The sequence below is a fragment of the Cricetulus griseus genome (assembly GCF_003668045.3).
Source record: "Cricetulus griseus strain 17A/GY chromosome 1 unlocalized genomic scaffold, alternate assembly CriGri-PICRH-1.0 chr1_1, whole genome shotgun sequence".
NCBI classification, from domain to species: domain Eukaryota; kingdom Metazoa; phylum Chordata; class Mammalia; order Rodentia; family Cricetidae; genus Cricetulus; species Cricetulus griseus.
In genome coordinates, this window is record NW_023276807.1 from 211,007,695 (window position 1) to 211,024,640 (window position 16,946).

At 50.5% G+C, this 16,946-nt stretch overlaps 1 protein-coding gene across 1 annotated transcript; it reads left to right on the forward strand.

Annotated features, from left to right (window-relative positions):
* The first annotated feature begins 351 nt into the window (after positions 1-351).
* On the forward strand, positions 352-15,950 carry Nfatc4 (nuclear factor of activated T cells 4). Its single transcript, XM_027390526.2, has 12 exons — positions 352-769; positions 1,240-1,454; positions 1,826-1,953; positions 3,026-4,121; positions 5,410-5,572; positions 6,166-6,365; positions 11,809-11,981; positions 12,367-12,507; positions 13,253-13,308; positions 14,002-14,128; positions 14,282-14,863; positions 15,571-15,950. Exons 3-12 carry the CDS (start codon positions 1,854-1,856, stop codon positions 15,636-15,638), a joined length of 2,706 nt encoding a protein of 901 aa, XP_027246327.1. The 5' UTR covers positions 352-769; positions 1,240-1,454; positions 1,826-1,853; the 3' UTR covers positions 15,639-15,950.
* The last annotated feature ends 996 nt before the right edge of the window (positions 15,951-16,946 follow it).

Here is a 16,946-nt window from a genome sequence, read left to right on the forward strand (position 1 = left end):
GTCCGCGGCTCCCCACCTCCGCCCACCCTCCTCTGAGGTGCAGGAGAGTAGACGTGCTCCTTGCCCGTGGGTTTCTCCAGCTCCGAGGTGAAGCAGGACGGGAATGTAACCTGAGAAGAACCGAAGGGGAAGTGGGGGGGGGGCGGGGGGAATCAAACCAGGCCGTCTCCCTGCTCGGCCTCGGAACATTCTTCCCTCCCTCCCGCTCGCCCGCTCCCCCTCCCGCCCGCCCGCCAAGCCTCTCCTCCCCGCCCCTCCCGCCTCGCCCTGGGCTTGCAGCCGGGACAGCGCGCGCACGTCATTGGGTCCCCCGGGGCTGGGGGGGGGTCCCCAGGCTGGGCTCGGGGGAGGACTGAGAGGAGGAGGGGCGCCGCCTCCGCCGCCAAGGATCTGGGGCCCGTCGGGCCAGCCCCCCTTCCCTCTGCCCCGCAGAGCCTGTTTCTCATTAGAGTAATGGGCGCGGTCCCCGCCCGGCTCCCGAGTGTTTGTAAACGTCTGACCCGAGGCCGCCGCTTAACCCTGTAGGTGCTGGCCTGGGGCTGCTACTGGGGGCGCGGCCCGGAGCCTGAGGGATTTAGAGACTAGAGATCCGGTTAGGGAAGTTTGAAGCAATTGGTTAGCCTGCGTGGAGAGCGGTGACTGCTCCCTGCCCCGCAGCACCTGCAGTCCGAATCAAGAGTCTCCGGTCCCACTTTCTTTTCTTCCAACTGGGACTCTCTCTGCTGGCCCTTCCTAGAAACTCCAGTCCAGGTCTTCCTCCCCTGCCCAGGTGACAGGTGTCCACCCTTTGGGGCCTAAGTTTTCATCTTCGGAGCCCCTTCTAAACCTGGCCAGGAATTTAGGAGAGCATGGAGGAGGGATGCCCTTGGATCAGAGAGCCATTCTAGTCTGCTGCTCCTGGGCGGAGGGAGCCGACTTCCTCCGTGGAGGCTAATTAATGGCCTATCTAGGTGGCTAGGACAAGGGTATCGGCAAAGCCCGGCCTGGATATACGCCCAGAAGGGGCTGTGGGCCTTCAAAGGCTCCTGGGGTTAGAAGGGTCTGAGAGGCTTTCCGAGCATCTAAAAGTTCTTCATCTTCAGGGGATGGGAGGAGTGGCCGGTGGAGGCGATGGGTAAGGAGTGCAAAAGCTCCCTGAAGGCCCAGGTGGAGTGGTCTCAGCGAGGGTGGAGGAAAGAACGGCCTCCTCTCCAGAACAGCTCAGAGCCTCTCTCAATCCCAGAACTCTCTCCTACTCAGACTAGAATGGGAAGCGCAGAAGCCCGGCCTTTCTTGGGAGATGCTAGCTACACTACTCTTCAGATCTTAAGGAAGGATGTACCGTGGGCCCGCTGCACCGGGGGCCCAGAATATGGCTCTTTAAGGAGACTCGGATCCCCGCCCCCAGCTGAGACTAAAGAGGCTGAAGTCTGGGATCCCAGCGAGAAGTGATTGTCACAACTGCGAACCAATAGGTACCACTAGGGTCCTATAACGTTTGAAGGGAACACTTTCCAATTCAGTTTTTTCTTCCCTTTTGGAGGGGGTGGGACTGGAGAGATGATTGAGGGAGGGAGAGTGGGGGAGGACTAGGGGCGCGTGGTTTTCCCATCTCATCCCTGGAGGAGGGGCCGGAGCATCCCGGGTAGCCAATCAGGGACAGGCTGGGGGGGGCCGCTTTGAAGAAGTTTGGGGGAAAAAAGTTTGGAAAAGTTTCTATAATAACGAGGGGGCGTCCGGAGGGAGGCGGCAGCGACAGAAGAGGGGGCGTCCCAGAGGAAGGGAGGGAGGGAGCCACCCGCGCGTGAAGCTACAGCAGCGTCCAGAGCCTCCCCCTCCCACCCAGGCAGGACCTGGGGGCTCCGGCCGGATCCATGGGGGCTGCAAGCTGCGAGGATGAAGAGCTGGAATTTAAGCTGGTGTTCGGGGAGGAAAAGGAGGCTCCCCCGCTGGGCGCGGGGGGCCCTGGGGAAGGTTAGTGTGCGGCTTGGAAAGGGTCTTTTGGCCAGTGACTGAAGGGCTGGGCCCATCTGAGTCAGGACACTTTGGAGGCAGCGAGCCTGGGGTGGGGGTTGAGCTGGGTCCGGGGTTGAGGGGAGCTGAGGGACTACCGGGGCTGAGGAAGTGAGGCAGGGGGCCATGACACCACTTTTTCCTTTTTAGGTCGTGAGTGGGGTGGGAGTGGGGGTGTTGTTGGCTACGCGCCGCCTCCCGGCTAGGCCGACTGTCTTTGAGATGGGGGGCGGAAGGGAACCACGGTCCCCAAGAGCCCGGGGCGCCGGCTTGGAAAGGGGAGGGTTGGCTGTGAAGTTTGAGGCTTTCGGACTTAGGCCTCGTTCTGCAGACGTGACGCCTGGGGCTGGGGGCTCTTTCGGGCAGCGCAGGGGCTACCCCTCCTCCTCCCCTCCCCCTGTCTAGCCGCAATGAGAGGCAGATGGCGGGGATCGAGCCGGGGGCGGCGGCCACCGCTCGCACGGAATCCGCGCTGCCCGCTCCCCCCCCCCCAGCGTTGGCTGGGCCCCGCACGCATCACCCTTCGACGGCACCCCCGCCCCCTTTTGGGGGGGCGAGGGAGGAGCCACCTCCTCTCGTCACCACAGACATGCCCCCATCCTTCCCACCCCCAGGCCACCGTTGCGATGGTAACTGGGGTTTCTGCCAGCACCATTTGGGGGTTTGGGAACCGTTACTAATTGGGTTCATGTGTGAGTCGCCCCCGGCCCAGCCCAGAGCCTGGGCAAACACACCTCCAGGCCCTTCTCTAGCACTCTTCAGCCCACTGTCCTCACCTTAAGTCCCGCCTTCTCTGGTACCCTAGGTCCCAGGACCAGGGATTTAGAATATGGGGTTCTGTCATGCCTGTATCTCGTGTTCGTCTTCTGATGTTCAACTTTACTTTTGTCCTGAGACTAGCAGACCCTCTAGCTGAGCACATCAGGCTTTGGGAGTTGACTATCCGAGGAACCTAGACATCTTACCAGCGTCTCTCTCTCTCTCTCTTTTTCTCTCTCTCTCTCTCCCTCTCCCCTCCTGCCCTTTCTGACAGAGCTGGACTCAGAGGATGCCCCTTCATGCTGTCGTTTGGTTCTGGGGGAACCCCTTCCTTATGGTGCTGCCCCTATTGGTATTCCCCGACCCCCACCCCCTCGGCCAGGCATGCACTCACCACCACCCCGTCCCGCCCCTTCACCTGGCACCTGGGAGAGCCAGCCAGCTCGGTCGGTGAGGCTGGGGGGGCCAGGAGGGAGTGCGGGGGGTTCTGGGGGCGGTCGTGTTCTTGAATGTCCCAGCATCCGGATCACCTCCATCTCTCCCACGCCTGACCCACCGACCTCGCTAGAGGACACGCCTGAAACCTGGGGGGACAGCTCTCCTAGAGATTATCCCCCACCAGAAGGCTACGGGGGCTACCGAGAGGCCGGAGGCCAGGGCGGAGGTGCCTTCTTCAGCCCGAGCCCTGGCAGCAGCAGCCTGTCTTCGTGGAGCTTCTTCTCCGATGCCTCAGACGAGGCCGCCCTGTATGCAGCATGCGATGAGGTGGAGTCTGAACTTAATGAAGCAGCCTCCCGCTTTGGCTTGAGCTCTCCATTGCCTTCGCCCCGGGCTTCTCCTAGACCATGGACCCCGGAGGATCCGTGGAGCCTATACGGTCCAAGCTCAGGAGGCCGAGCGCCAGAGGATAGCTGGCTACTCCTCAGCGCTCCTGGGCCCATCCCTGCCTCCCCTCGGCCTGCTTCACCCTGTGGCAAGAGGCGCTATTCCAGTTCAGGAACCCCATCTTCGGCCTCCCCAGCTCTGTCCCGCCGGGGCAGCCTTGGGGAAGAGGGTCCAGAGCCACCCCCGCCACCCCCATTGCCTCTGGTCAGGGACCCTAGTTCTCCAGGCCCTTTTGACTATGCGGGAGCTCCAACAAACGAGAGCATCCCTCAGAAAACCCGGAGGACTTCTAACGAGCAGGCGGTGGCCCTGCCTCGGTCTGAGGAGCCTGCCTCGTGCAATGGGAAGCTGCCCTCCGGAACAGAGGAGGCTGTGGCTGCTCCAGGGGGTCTGCGGAAAGAGGTGACTGGTATGGACTATCTAGCAGTACCTTCTCCTCTTGCTTGGTCCAAGGCCCGGATTGGGGGACACAGCCCCATCTTCAGGTGAGGGCCAGATCTGGCACCCCTGTGTTCTTTAACCCATCCTAGGCAGGGAGCAAGAAGGTCAAAGGATGGGATTAAAGACAGGTCCTAGTTCTAGGTGTTCTCCATGTCTCATAAGAGCTTCTGCAACAGGGCCCCAGGCACCTACTTACTTTGAAGGCAATTTAGTTTAAAAAAAAAAAAAGCCAGCAAACTGACAATGGGCTGAGCTGTAGATGGCTGCTTCATTGGACCTATTAGAAAAGATCTCCTCAGTATTCTAAGAGGAGGAGTTAGGTAAAATGGAGTTCCTTTAGGGTTTCCTCACACCTCCTGATCAGCTCTGGCACCGGCAGGTTGATCTTAGTCTCTGGCTGTTTGGACAAAACAGACAGAAGAGCCCTATATTCCATTGCAAGAAGCCCCACACTAACTCTTAATTTCTAGGTCCATGGCTTAGGAGCAACACTTCAAGTATGAATAAAGTTACATGTATTTGCAAGTCTAAGAATTTATATTGAAACTTGCATTTCTAACCCTTCTGTTCTCTCAAAGAATCCTGCTCATTTCAATAGTCCTAAACCTTGAGCTGTCAGATTGAAAAGTTTCTAGAAGGAAGATGGACCTTCTGGGATTCCATAGTCAACATTTCTCAGCCTTGGTTGACTACTGTTTTGAGTTGGGCAATTTGTAGTGCAGGGCTGTACTGGACACTGTAATGGCTGAGCATCCTCCTAGGCCTTTATTCATTAGACACTGGTATCACCTTTTACATTAGTTATGGCAATTAAAAGATGGCCAACTATCTGGGCAGGAGAGGCAGGAAGTTACCAGCTGAGATTTACTAGGAGAGTATCTGTAAGCTCAGTTCTAGAAGAGCAGCCCTTAGCTCTTGCAACTTTTCCTACTTATCCCTAACTATTGGGAGGGAGCTGGCCTGGTAGCAGAGTAGCCAGCCCTAGGTTCTACTGTAGACTGTTGCCTTCAGTCGCTTTATTTGTCTGATCCTTTTTCTGGTCTAAAGTGGCGCTTCTGTGCTGTACCTGCCCTCCTAGGTCAGAGGACAAATACGGCCTCTGGGTTCCTCTGTTCTTAGTAAAACCTGCAACCCCTTTGTCCAGAACTTGGGAGAAGGGAGTCTGGGGCCATTGCCACCCCCATCTTCCCCATCACTTCCTGTTTCTGAGCTTTTGGAATTTACTTTTGCTGAGGTTTCTTATTTCTCCCATACCCACACTGCCTCCTCCCTCACAAACCTAGTGTGATCCTGATGGGTCTGAGGTTCCAGATGATCTCCTCTTCTACCCAGGACCTCTGCCCTACCTCCCCTGGACTGGCCTTTGCCCAGCCAGTATGAGCAGCTGGAGCTGAGGATTGAGGTGCAGCCTAGAGCACACCACCGAGCCCACTACGAGACCGAGGGCAGCCGAGGAGCGGTCAAAGCTGCTCCCGGAGGTCACCCTGTGGTCAAGGTAAGGGACAGAAGGCAGGGCCGGCTTTCTTTCTCTTCTCCCATCCCAGATTCCTGCAAATGGGCCTCAGCTGTGCACAGAATTGTGGCACTGCCCTTTCCCACACTCTGTCTCAGCTGTGACCCTGCAGGCAGCCTAGGGGAGGGGCTGGAACTGGGAAAGGAAGGATACACAGCAAGGACCCGGATACACTTTCTACTCTTCTTTCTCCTGCACCCCACCCTCCCCAGCTTATCCCGTGGGACAGCAGCCTCATGTCTACTTTGGAAAATGGTGACTTGCCAGATGTGGGGGAGGGTTTCAGCTGAGGCCAAAGGTCACTGGGAGTTAGGTTTTCTCTATATTGAGTTGGGCTAGTCTTTCTTGGAAGCTCTTCCTCCTTTGCCCAGCCCAGTTTGGGCCTTCCAAGAATAACACTGTGAACTTCAAGCCACATTTTCTCTACAACCGATGCCCAGTTTCCCACAGGGAATCCCTTATAGGATATTCTTTATCTTTCACCATTCCCATCCTTGGACAGAAAATCCAAGGATGGATGAAGGGCAAATGACACTGGGGCTTTCAACTAGGTGGCCTCTGTCTCCCTCTGTCAGCTCCTAGGCTACAGTGAGAAGCCACTGACTCTACAGATGTTCATTGGCACTGCAGATGAAAGGAGCCTGCGGCCGCATGCCTTCTACCAGGTGCACCGTATTACTGGCAAGATGGTGGCTACGGCCAGCTATGAAGCTGTAGTCAGTGGTACCAAAGTATTGGAGATGACCTTGCTCCCAGAGAACAACATGGCTGCCAAGTAAGTCCCCAGCCAGCTTTCCCTTAGTCTGCAGGGTTTAGGATCAGAGAGGCCCACTTTGCCCCCCGCCCCAAGAGCTAGACATTATCACTCCAAGTCAGTTTCCTTCTAGGGAAGTGTTTTGTGTAGCAAGTCTTTCTCTGTCCCTCCACCAGCTCCCCAAAAACAACACAGACTGCTCAGGCTATAGCTTAGGCTGGTTCCTAAGTAGCGTTTATAACTTAAATTAACCCATCTATATGAATCTACATTCTATCATGTGGTGTTACCTCTTGCACCTCCTGCTTCCTCTCTCTGTTTCCTGGCACCTTGATTCCTCCTCCTCTTCCTTTCTCTCTGCCTGGAAATCCCACCTATTTCTCCTGCTTAGCTATTGGCTGTTCAGCTTTTATTGCATCAATCACAGCAACATATCTCCACACACTGTACAAATATTTCTGCAGCACTTCCCTCTTTTTGTCTAAATAAAAAGGAAAGATTTTAATTCTGACATAGTAAACTATATAGAGTAAGAACAATTATCAAGTAAGAAATATATTCATAATGTCCAGTCCATTTGTATTTGGCAAATTCGGAGAAAATATCTACCCTATCTTAGTGAGTCCAAAGTTTTATACCTAAACCACTTTCTATCATAACATGTATTACCATCCTAACAAATATCTTTTTAGATCTTAAAACATCTTCTTAGATAAACAACTTAAGCTTTTATGTTTCTCAACCTTATAAACTTTACATCTCTCTCTCTTTTTTTTAAACTTTACATCTCTTATGTAACTTTCTTTTCTGAATTTGGTAAAATGGAAAACTGTAGCCATAACTATGTAGTCGTCAACCCCATCTAAGACCAGAGAAGAATATATTACCTGAGTAAACAGGAAGTGTAGAGCAAACAACTTCCAAAACTATAGAAATGACAGAGATAGCTGGCTGCCTGGACAGTCATCCAAGGTCCCTCTGCATCGTTGGGGGCATCTATCTCCAGCCTACAGGCCTAGAATATCTGACAGACTTTTCTGTGAAGCAGGAATTTTGTTTTTGTTTTTGTTTTGTTTTTTTCGAGACAGGGTTTCTCTGTGTAACTTTGGAGCCTGTCCTGGCACTTGCTCTGGAGACCAGGCTGGCCTTGAACTCACAGAGATCTGCCAGCCTCTGCCACCCGAGTGCTGGGATTAAAGGCGTGTGCCACCAACACCCGGTAAGAAGCAAGAATTTTGAAGGACTTTCCTACCTTGTCTTGGCAAAGTTTAGCAGTCGCTTTCATTTGTGTCCTGCTTGCCCAATTTGGACAGTATTCTGTTGGTGGTTGAGGCAAGGGCATTTCTTGTCCAAATGGCTAGCTTTGCCACATTGAAAGCAAACTCCATATGGAGGTTCTTTGATGCCCATCATCCTTTTTTTAAAGTAAATTGGTGCTGCCAGGAGCAGACGTGTCTCACTGTCATCCAAAGCTTTATGTTATGAACATCTTAAACTCCATATTCTCTAGCTCTCTGAAGTGTTTGAAGACTACCTATATATCTAAAATGTGTCTGCTTAACCTTGAAAGCATACCCAATATGACTACAAGTTTGTTATAGTCTAATATGTCTTTCTTTATTATCTTAACTAGCTTTCAAGGACTAAAACTTTATATTTTTAAAGGAGCTGCATAGGTACAATTCAATCTTGTTTGTAATTCAAATATATAAAAAATAAAAAAAGAATCAAGCAATAGTCTATAGCACCAAAAGTTATAACCCAGAAACAGATTTTGAGGTTCATGCTGAAGTTCAGAAAAAAAAAAAGAGTAGAAACTATCAGGGGTTCAGGGAGGAGGCTTATAGCAGGCAGATAGAGATGGCTATTTATTCTTCAAAAAGTGTTCTTCCCAAAGGTTCTCTCTCAATAGCTCTTTTAGCTCTTTTAAAGATTTCCCCTTAAAAGTTCTCACTAATAATTTTCCCACTATAAGTTCTCTCTTAAAGTTCTCTTTCAAAAGTCCTCCTTAAAAATTCTCTCGAGATTCCTTCCAAAAAGTCTCCAAAAGTTCTTTCTATCCCACCGGCACATTTAAGAACTCTCTGACAATAGGGCATGCATGTCTCTCAGAGCCAGGAAGGCAGGTAGGATCTTGAGAAAAGCAGGTGCCTCGTGTCTCTCCCCCTGGACATTACTTGCAAAATGTCCTGGCAAACCTAAGTCTCAGGGGAGATGTGACTTGCCACGTGTGCTGTTAACTAATTAAAGCGGACTTCTCAGTGTTATATCAAAGGGAAAAAACAAAGGCTATGTAATGTGGAGATCCAGAGGCTGCAGCTCTTACCACTGATGGCCCAGTGAAAAGGAATTTCTTTCCCTGGGGCATGTTTGAGAATACAAAGCAGTATATATTCTATATATAGCCAAATTTGTAATAACAAATATTCTGGAGTTGATATTTAGAATATTAATTGCTACTTCTGTAATAAATGATAAAGGCTTCCAGCAAGAAGCATATATAAGTATAAGAAAAATAACCTTAAATTTGTATCAATATAAAAAAATCCATACCAATGTAAAATAATTGAGACCAGTGATGGTTCAAAAGTAGACTCAATAATCCACCCTTTTATCCCATTATTTCTATAACATATCCCCTCTTTTCAGAAAGAGATACCAGAATCTAATCTCCTTTGTTCAGCTTTTTTCCTGACCATGACCAACAACAACTTGTAACCACACACACCCCTCGCCTAAATGATGTTAAACATCCATAATCCACTGAATGGCCAAAACCCATCAACCTCACCTCTTGGGAATGTTGGCATCATGTTCTTTAGACTGCTTCCTGTTGTCTGGGACAATAGCATCTTTGGGGGACCCTGAGAAAATTGTGATAATGGTTAAGTTCTAGGAGAGCTAGATGTATTATTTTTTGTTTAGTCTCTGTGCGATGGGAAAGTGTAGAGCTTATCTGAAGTCTTAGCTGGATAGTCTGTGATGCTGGACCATCTCAGCTAGCAGCTTTAAAGTTGTTATGAATGCAGAATTTTGAAGAAACTGCAACAGAGGCATTCTGAGTGGCAGGATCACCTGGGCTACTTGTCTTTATTGTTGTCTGTTGCTTTTTTTCTGAAAACATACCAACTTTTAAAGGCAACATATCTATCTATCTATCTATCTATCTATCTATCTATCTGTATTAACACAAGTATGGAATTGTGGTATGCAAAAGCTGGCTAAAGGTGAATTTTTGTTCTATGTTTGAGCAGGTAAAGGTTGTCTGTCAACTTTATAAGTCCATGTAATCAAACCTCTATTCATGCCATATAAAAGGATGGCATGTAATAATAAGTCATGAGTCTCTGTAGCCAGATTTATCATGTCTCATCCAGTCTCAGAGCTGTTCCCATAGTAGAAGGATCAGCATATATGCCACTTGTCTTGTAGTCTTCCTTGATTTCTTATTTATGTCTGTAGCCAGGGTTTTCAGGAGGTCTCCCCCAATCATATCTGATCTTTATTAATTTTGAAGAGTATCATACCTTTTTACTTCCTGTGAAAACAAAGGCATAACCTCTTCCCCAACACAATGTATTTTCTGACTTCCATTTTGAAGTTAAGGCATTCTTAAAATATATAGGTTGGTTTAATTTATCAGTTTCTATAATCTAATGTCTCTCAGCAGAATTGTTGTTTTGTTTATACCATTTAAAAAATTCAAAGACAATAAAGCACTGTACAGGATTCAGACACCCTGTGTATTTCCCGTCTTTATGTGATTTTTTTTCTTTTTATATTACTTCATTCTCTCTTTAAAGACTATTATTTTTGTCGGGCGGTGGTGGCACACCCCTTTAATCCCAGAACCCGGGAGGCAGAGGCAGGTGGATCTCTGTGAGTTCGAGACCAGCCTGGTCTACAAGAGCTGGTTCCAGGATAGGCTCCAAAGCCACAGAGAAACTCTGTCTCGAAAAAACAAAACAAAACAAAACAAAAAACAAAAAAAAAAAGAAAAGAAAGAAAAGACTTTATCATTTTAAAACTATTTTTATGACTGTCTATATTAATTTTCCTTTTTTCTTCAGCATCTAAGCATATTTTTATGCATACTGTAACCTGTTCAGAGGATTTTTTTTTGGCCTGGACCTGACTTTACTAAGCACCCGCAGCATTCTGTGATGTACAAGCCAAACCTTAAACTGCTAAACTGCTAAGCAGTGGCGAGGATCTCTGCTTTGAGGTTCCTCTAGCACATGGCCTGGATACTGGCTCTGCCCCCTTAGGATCAATGAGAGTGGAGCTGCTTGTTCAGAACTTTTCTTTTTTTCTTCTTTCCTTTTCCTTCTCTCTCTCTCTCTCTCCCTCTCTCTCTCTCTCTCTCTCTCTCTCTCTCTCTCTCTCTCTCCCTCTCTCTCTCTCTTTGCTTTCTCAGGCCTTATGAGGACCCACGTTGGGTATCACATATAGCAAGCTGTCTTGCCAGACTACCTTTGGATCACCAGCCTGCAAATAATGACCTGGAGACTTCTTATTAATTATGAAAGCTCAGCCTGTCACTTAGGCTTGTTCCTAACTAGCTCTTATAACTTAACCCATTTATACTAATCTATATTCTATTATGTGGCATTACCTCTCTTCCATCTTGAATCTCTTGTTTTCTTTTTTTAAAAGATTTTATTTATTTTTATTATGTATACAACATTCTGCTTCCGTGTAAATCTGCACACCAGAAGAGGGCACCAGATCTTATAACGGATGGTTGTGAGCCATCTCTCCAGCCCCAAATCTCCTGTTTTCTATCCATGTCTCCTAGTGCTTTTTTACCTGCCTCAATTCCTCCTCTTCCTCTCTTCTGCCTGGAAGTCCCGCCTGTCTCTCCTGCCTAGCTATTGGCCATCCAGCCTTTTGTTGCACCAATCACAGCAACACATCTTCACACAGTGTACAGATAGATATTCTGCAACAGTTTTGTATTATTGAGCTATATCCTCAACTCAACCTCCTCCTCCTTCCTAAAGTCCTGAGCATTCAATCTAGGGCTTTATTTTTTTTATAATTTATTTATAATTTATTTTATTTTATTTGCATTGGTATTTTGCCTGTATGTATGTCTGTGTAAGTCCGATCTTAGAGTTACAGACAGTTGTGAGCTGCCATGTGGGTGCTGGGAATTGAACCTGGGTCTTCTAGAAGAGCAGTCAGTGCTTTTCAGCGCTGAGCCACCTCTCCAGCCCCAACCTAGAACTTTATATATGCTAGTCAAGTGATCTGCCCCTAAACCGCATCCCCACCTGCATTCTGGCCTTCATGTCTAAGAAAGTATATTTTGAGGCTGGGGATCTTAACTGTGGAGGTCATCTCTAGATTAAAAGTCCCTCTGAGCACCCTTAGGCAGTCTTATGGCCTTGGACTGAGGGTAGGGGTGTCCCCTCTGGACAGCTTTGTTTCATAAAGCTTACTGATTGATCTTTACCTTCAGCATTGACTGTGCTGGAATCCTGAAGCTTCGGAATTCAGACATTGAGCTCCGGAAGGGTGAGACAGACATCGGGCGCAAAAACACACGTGTGAGGCTGGTGTTCCGTGTACACGTGCCTCAGGGCGGCGGGAAGGTCGTCTCTGTGCAGGCAGCATCCGTGCCCATCGAGTGCTGTGAGCAAATAGGCCCCGGCCAGTTCTCTCTGTCTTGCCCCTATTTTGTCTGTCTGTCACCCATTTCCTCTACATAGTGCCCTGTGTCCTGTGTGTCGTGGGTAGCCCTATAGAGGACTCAGCTCTCCTCCTCCTATAAGAGGGAGAGGTGAAGGTGGTATTTTAGTTTGCCCCTGCTACAGACTGTCTCAGGGATGGTCCAGATGAACCTGTACCTATCTGCTCTGTCTCTGCCTCGGGAGTGGTCCCTACACAGTCTGTGCGGTTTCAAGGCTGCTGTTGGTTATCTTGAATTTGCCCCTGGAAAGAGGGCTCCCCTGGAGCTTTAGTGCTGGATAGGGCTGTCCCTTCTGCACCCAGTCCAGCCAGGCTTAATACTTTGCAGCCCAGCGTTCAGCCCAGGAGCTGCCCCAGGTGGAGGCCTACAGCCCCAGTGCCTGCTCTGTGAGAGGAGGGGAGGAACTAGTGCTGACTGGTTCCAACTTCCTGCCAGACTCTAAGGTGGTATTCATCGAGAGGGGCCCTGGTGAGTACCCACTGAGGAGAGGAGGGGAGTAGAGCTTGCAACCAGCAGGTGACACTTTGACACTGTCACAAAACCACCACCTTGAGCCTCAGTCTCATTGTGTACAACCAGTTTCTCATGGATGTGACCACAATCTGAAACAGCAAGGATAGTGAGCAAATACAGGAAATACACATCCTGCTTATTAAAGAGGACATTGCTTTGAGACGGTTTACCCCCGGGGAAAAAAGTATGTGAAGTGAGACTCACAACCGTAGTAGACACTCCTAGACCTGTCTTGAGTTGTGAGAGAAAAGCACAGCTGGATTATGAGAGCCTCTGGGGTGCTCCAACACGGAGCTGTGGGGGTGGTTCCAACCACCAACCTGGGCTTCTCCTTCCTTTGACCCTTCTCGCTGATAGCCCAGCCCCGAGATCCACATGTATCACCCCGGGGTCCACATCATTAACCTTGGTCTTAGTGCCTCCCTTCCGTTCCTACCCCACTGTCCGTCTTGCTGGTATCATGGGAGGGGATGTTTGAGTCAATAGTGGGGAGGGCTCCAGGGCTAACACTAACTCTGTCTAGGTCCTTGGGGGTAGTTTAAAAACCTGTCCTTTTCATTGGGTAAACATTTGGTGTAGTCTGTGCCAGACCTGCTGAGGATCTTTTTAATCTGGTGTTGACTCCAGCAGGAGGGAGCGGGTGGGGACTGGGGCTGTGGGTGGCCTAGAGCTGGGTTGGAGCTCCTTTTCTCCTGTATAGATGGAAAGCTCCAGTGGGAGGAGGAGGCTGTGGTGAACCCGCTACGGAGCAGCGAGGTAGGAGAGACCCTGGGCACCACCCAGCCTGGTGTGGGGCGAGGGGCGGAGGAAGTAAGGAAGGTCTCAAGAGGGCTCCCCTAGAGGCAGGAGGACCTCTGGAGTTCCAGGCCATTCTGGCCGAGAGAGAGAGAGAGAGAGAGAGAGAGAGAGAGAGAGAGAGAGAGAGAGAGAGAGAGAGAGAGAGAGAGAGAGAGAGAGAGAGAGAGAGAGAGGGGGGATCCAGGACAGCCAGATCTACACAGACAGACCCTGTCTCCAAAACAAATAAACAAGGTCTTTGCCTGGGCAGTGGTGCCAGGCGCCTTTTATCCCAGCACTCCAGAGGCAGAGACAGCCAGATCTTTGAGTTCCAGGCCAGCCTGGTCTACAAAATGAGTTCTAGGACAGCCAAGGTGATACAGAGAAATCCTGCCTTGAAAAACAGAGAAAAAAAAAAAAAAGAAAAGAAAAGAAAAAGAAAAAAAGAGGGCCCCTTATTTATGTGTTTGGATTCCAGAGTAGCCTTTTCTGGCTTGGAGGTCTAGTTGCTGTAGTAGAGAGCTTCACCTTTGCTCTTCAGCTGTAGAACTAGCAGATAAGGGTTGGTTGGGTCCATGGAAGGGTTGGGCTGATGTAAGATATTCAAGGACTTGTGTCTGATCCCCTGTTCTCACTAGGTGACCCTAGTGTCTCATCCTCTGTTTTCACTAGGTGACACTGACTCTGACCATCCCTGAGTACAGCAACAAGCGGGTATCCCGGCCAGTCCAGGTCTACTTTTACGTCTCCAACGGGCGGAGGAAGCGCAGTCCTACCCAAAGTTTCAAGTTCCTACCTGGTGCGCTCTAAGGCTGCCTGTGGTGGGGGCAGAGGGGGACCCCGATGTGAGGGGATAAGGGGCGGATGAACCCTCCGAAGGGAAGGAGGTTGGAAGGTGTGTACTGTGGATCTGCCGGAACCTCACCAGCCTCCTGCCTCCTCATCTTCCCAGTGATCTTCAAGGAGGAGCCCCTACCAGACTCATCTCTCCGGGGCTTCCCTTCCACATCGGGTTCCCCCTTTGGCACTGACATGGACTTCTCACCACCCAGACCCCCTTACCCCTCCTATCCCCATGAAGACCCTGCTTACGAAACTCCTTATCTGTCAGAAAGCTTTGGTTATAGCACACCCACTCTGTACCCCCAGACGGGGCCCCCACCATCCTATAGACCAGGCCTGCGGATGTTCCCTGAGACTGGAGGTACCACAGGTTGTGCCCGTCCACCTCCGGTCTCTTTCCTGCCCCGCCCCTTTCCTGGTGATCCATATGGAGGACAGGGCTCCTCTTTTGCCCTGGGGCTTCCATTCTCCCCTCAGGCCCCCTTTAGGCCTCCATTACCTTCCTCCCCACCACTCGAAGACCCCTTCAATCCGCAGAATGCTGTCCACCCCCTACCTGCTGAGGGCTACAATGAGGTGGGGCCAGGCTATACCCCTGGGGAGGGGGCTTCGGAGCAGGAGAAATCCAGGGGTGGCTACAGCAGCGGCTTCAGAGACAATGTACCTATCCAGGGTATCACCCTGGAGGAAGGTGGGTGTGGGACTGGGGGCTGTGAGTGTGAGTGAGTGCAAGAGATTGATTTGTGTGTAGGCGAGGGCTGGAGCTGGGCTGCTCAGAGTCTGGGCATCCATAGTGTTCCAGGGCAGTCAGAAGTCTCAAGATCAAGTGTGTGTGTGGTCACCTGAATTCAGCACCTAAATTCTGAAGGGCACATGGAGTATCTTCCAGCTTTTTGTTGTTGTTTTTCTGTCTCTGCCCTCTACCCTAATTATAAATTTCGGCCCTACAAGTATTTCAAGGCCATTCCATCTAGTTCTCTGATTGGTAGATTCAAGCATTGCGTTTCAGGGAGGGACAGTGGCTTGTGGAAAGCTTAGTTGAGTATTTTCCCCTTGCCTTATCTTTCCCTGGTGACTGTAGTCTGCTTCGGCGAAGAAAACTTTCCTGTTTTATGTCTTCTTTGTCCAACTGATGACATCTATGTCTGACCTGCTGCCACTGGCATAGGCCAAGCTGGCAGGAGAATGCTATGATACTGGGCTGGGGACCCACATGGATGGAGCTGGACAAAATTTAGTTAGGAGCAGATGTTAGGAGACTCGGAGGAAACTGAGGCCTGACAAAAGAGGAATCCAGATGTGTCCTAGCTGGAGGCCTGCCTGGAATTGAAGGGGGGCGGTCTCTGAAGAGGAAAAGATCTGCCTTAGCCCTATCTTTCAACTGCCCCTCCTTTACAGTGAGTGAGATCATTGGCCGAGACCTGAGTGGCTTCCCTGCACGTCCTGGAGAAGAGCCTCCTGCCTGAACCACATGTAGTGGTCCCCGAAGCCCTGCCTCCTTGCCCTCTCCACTGGGGTGCTGGCTCCAGAAGCTTGGGGCCAACTCTAGTTTCTCTTTGCCCAGCTTCTATCTTCCTGTCTCCTCTCCCAGTGAAGGTGTGGCCCCCAGGCCTGGTGCTGCCTTGAAAGGGAGTGAGAATGTGGAGGGTAGGGCACGAGGGTGGAGACAGGCTGGATGCCAGAACTGACTGGGATGAAGATGGTATCCAGGCTGTGCAGGCTGTGATCTGGGCAGGCTGGACAGGTTGATGGGTAATAAACTGCTCACTGACCAGCGATTCAGCCTCCACAGCTCTTTGGAGAAAGGGGTGATGCAAGCTTACTCCAGCTGTGGCCCAAGGAGCCTGAGAAGTTGGGAAGAGTTGGGGTATGACTTGGAGCAATGAATCCTAAGGGTCTCCCTGATAGAGGGGGTAAGGGCACACAGAGGGCTCCTGATGGAGGGGGTGAGGGCGCTCAGAGGGCCCCTGATGGAGGGGGTGAGGGCACTCAGAAAGAGGACTCCTGCAGCTCCCTGGCTGGAGCTGAGGTTGGGAATTAGGATCTGCCCAGGCTTCTTTATTTTGTCCTCCCTGGAGGTTCAGATTCCTTAGCTTTGGGATGAGGCCTAGGAATCTTTGTGTTCCCAGGTTCCTGGGTCTTGCCACTACTCAGACAATCTGATTTACAGTCAAGGTGGGAAAAAGGCCAGTCTAGTTTCTCACTCTTTTAGAGAAAGCGGAATCTGATGTCCAAAGAGAGAAACAGGCTTGCCTGAAACCACATATGCACAACAGCATGCTGAACATTGCCCTTCCTGGACCCCTGTCCCACTGCACACTCGGATGACATGCTAACCCAGAAGATTCAGGCCCCCGAGGCTTGTTTACTGAGGTGAGGGAGGGGATGAAGAACAGTTGGTATGGGCCTACCCATGTGATCTCCCAGCCTTGAAGATTGTGAAGACAGTCTGGAAATACTTGGACTTCAGTAGTAGACTGTAGGAAGCCTAGCATCCTTCCTAACAGCTCCGAATTTCTGGGCTCAAGGCATGCACGAGCTCAAGGCTTGACTTGCAGATATGCCCATGCTGGTCTTCTGCACAAGGTACATCCATTGTCATTAGCAGATCAAGGCAGGAAGCTTGGTCTGTTCCCTGTCTTGATGGTCTCTGAGACCAAGGCGCAATGATCCCAGGAGAGGCAGACGATATGCATGCTTACCTGGAGCCTGGTACACAGGACAGGTAGGGAGCACAGTCAGCTTGATGGGTTCCATTCACCCTGAGAGGGTAC

Bases quoted from the DNA above. Each gene is read 5' to 3' on its own strand.
- Nfatc4 (XM_027390526.2), top strand. From the start codon at position 1,854: ATGGGGGCTGCAAGCTGCGAGGATGAAGAGCTGGAATTTAAGCTGGTG. The intron at 6,366-11,808 runs GTAAGTCCCCAG...CTTTACCTTCAG, and splicing joins GAGAACAACATGGCTGCCAA to CATTGACTGTGCTGGAATCC. The intron at 14,129-14,281 runs GTGCGCTCTAAG...TCATCTTCCCAG, and splicing joins AAGTTTCAAGTTCCTACCTG to TGATCTTCAAGGAGGAGCCC.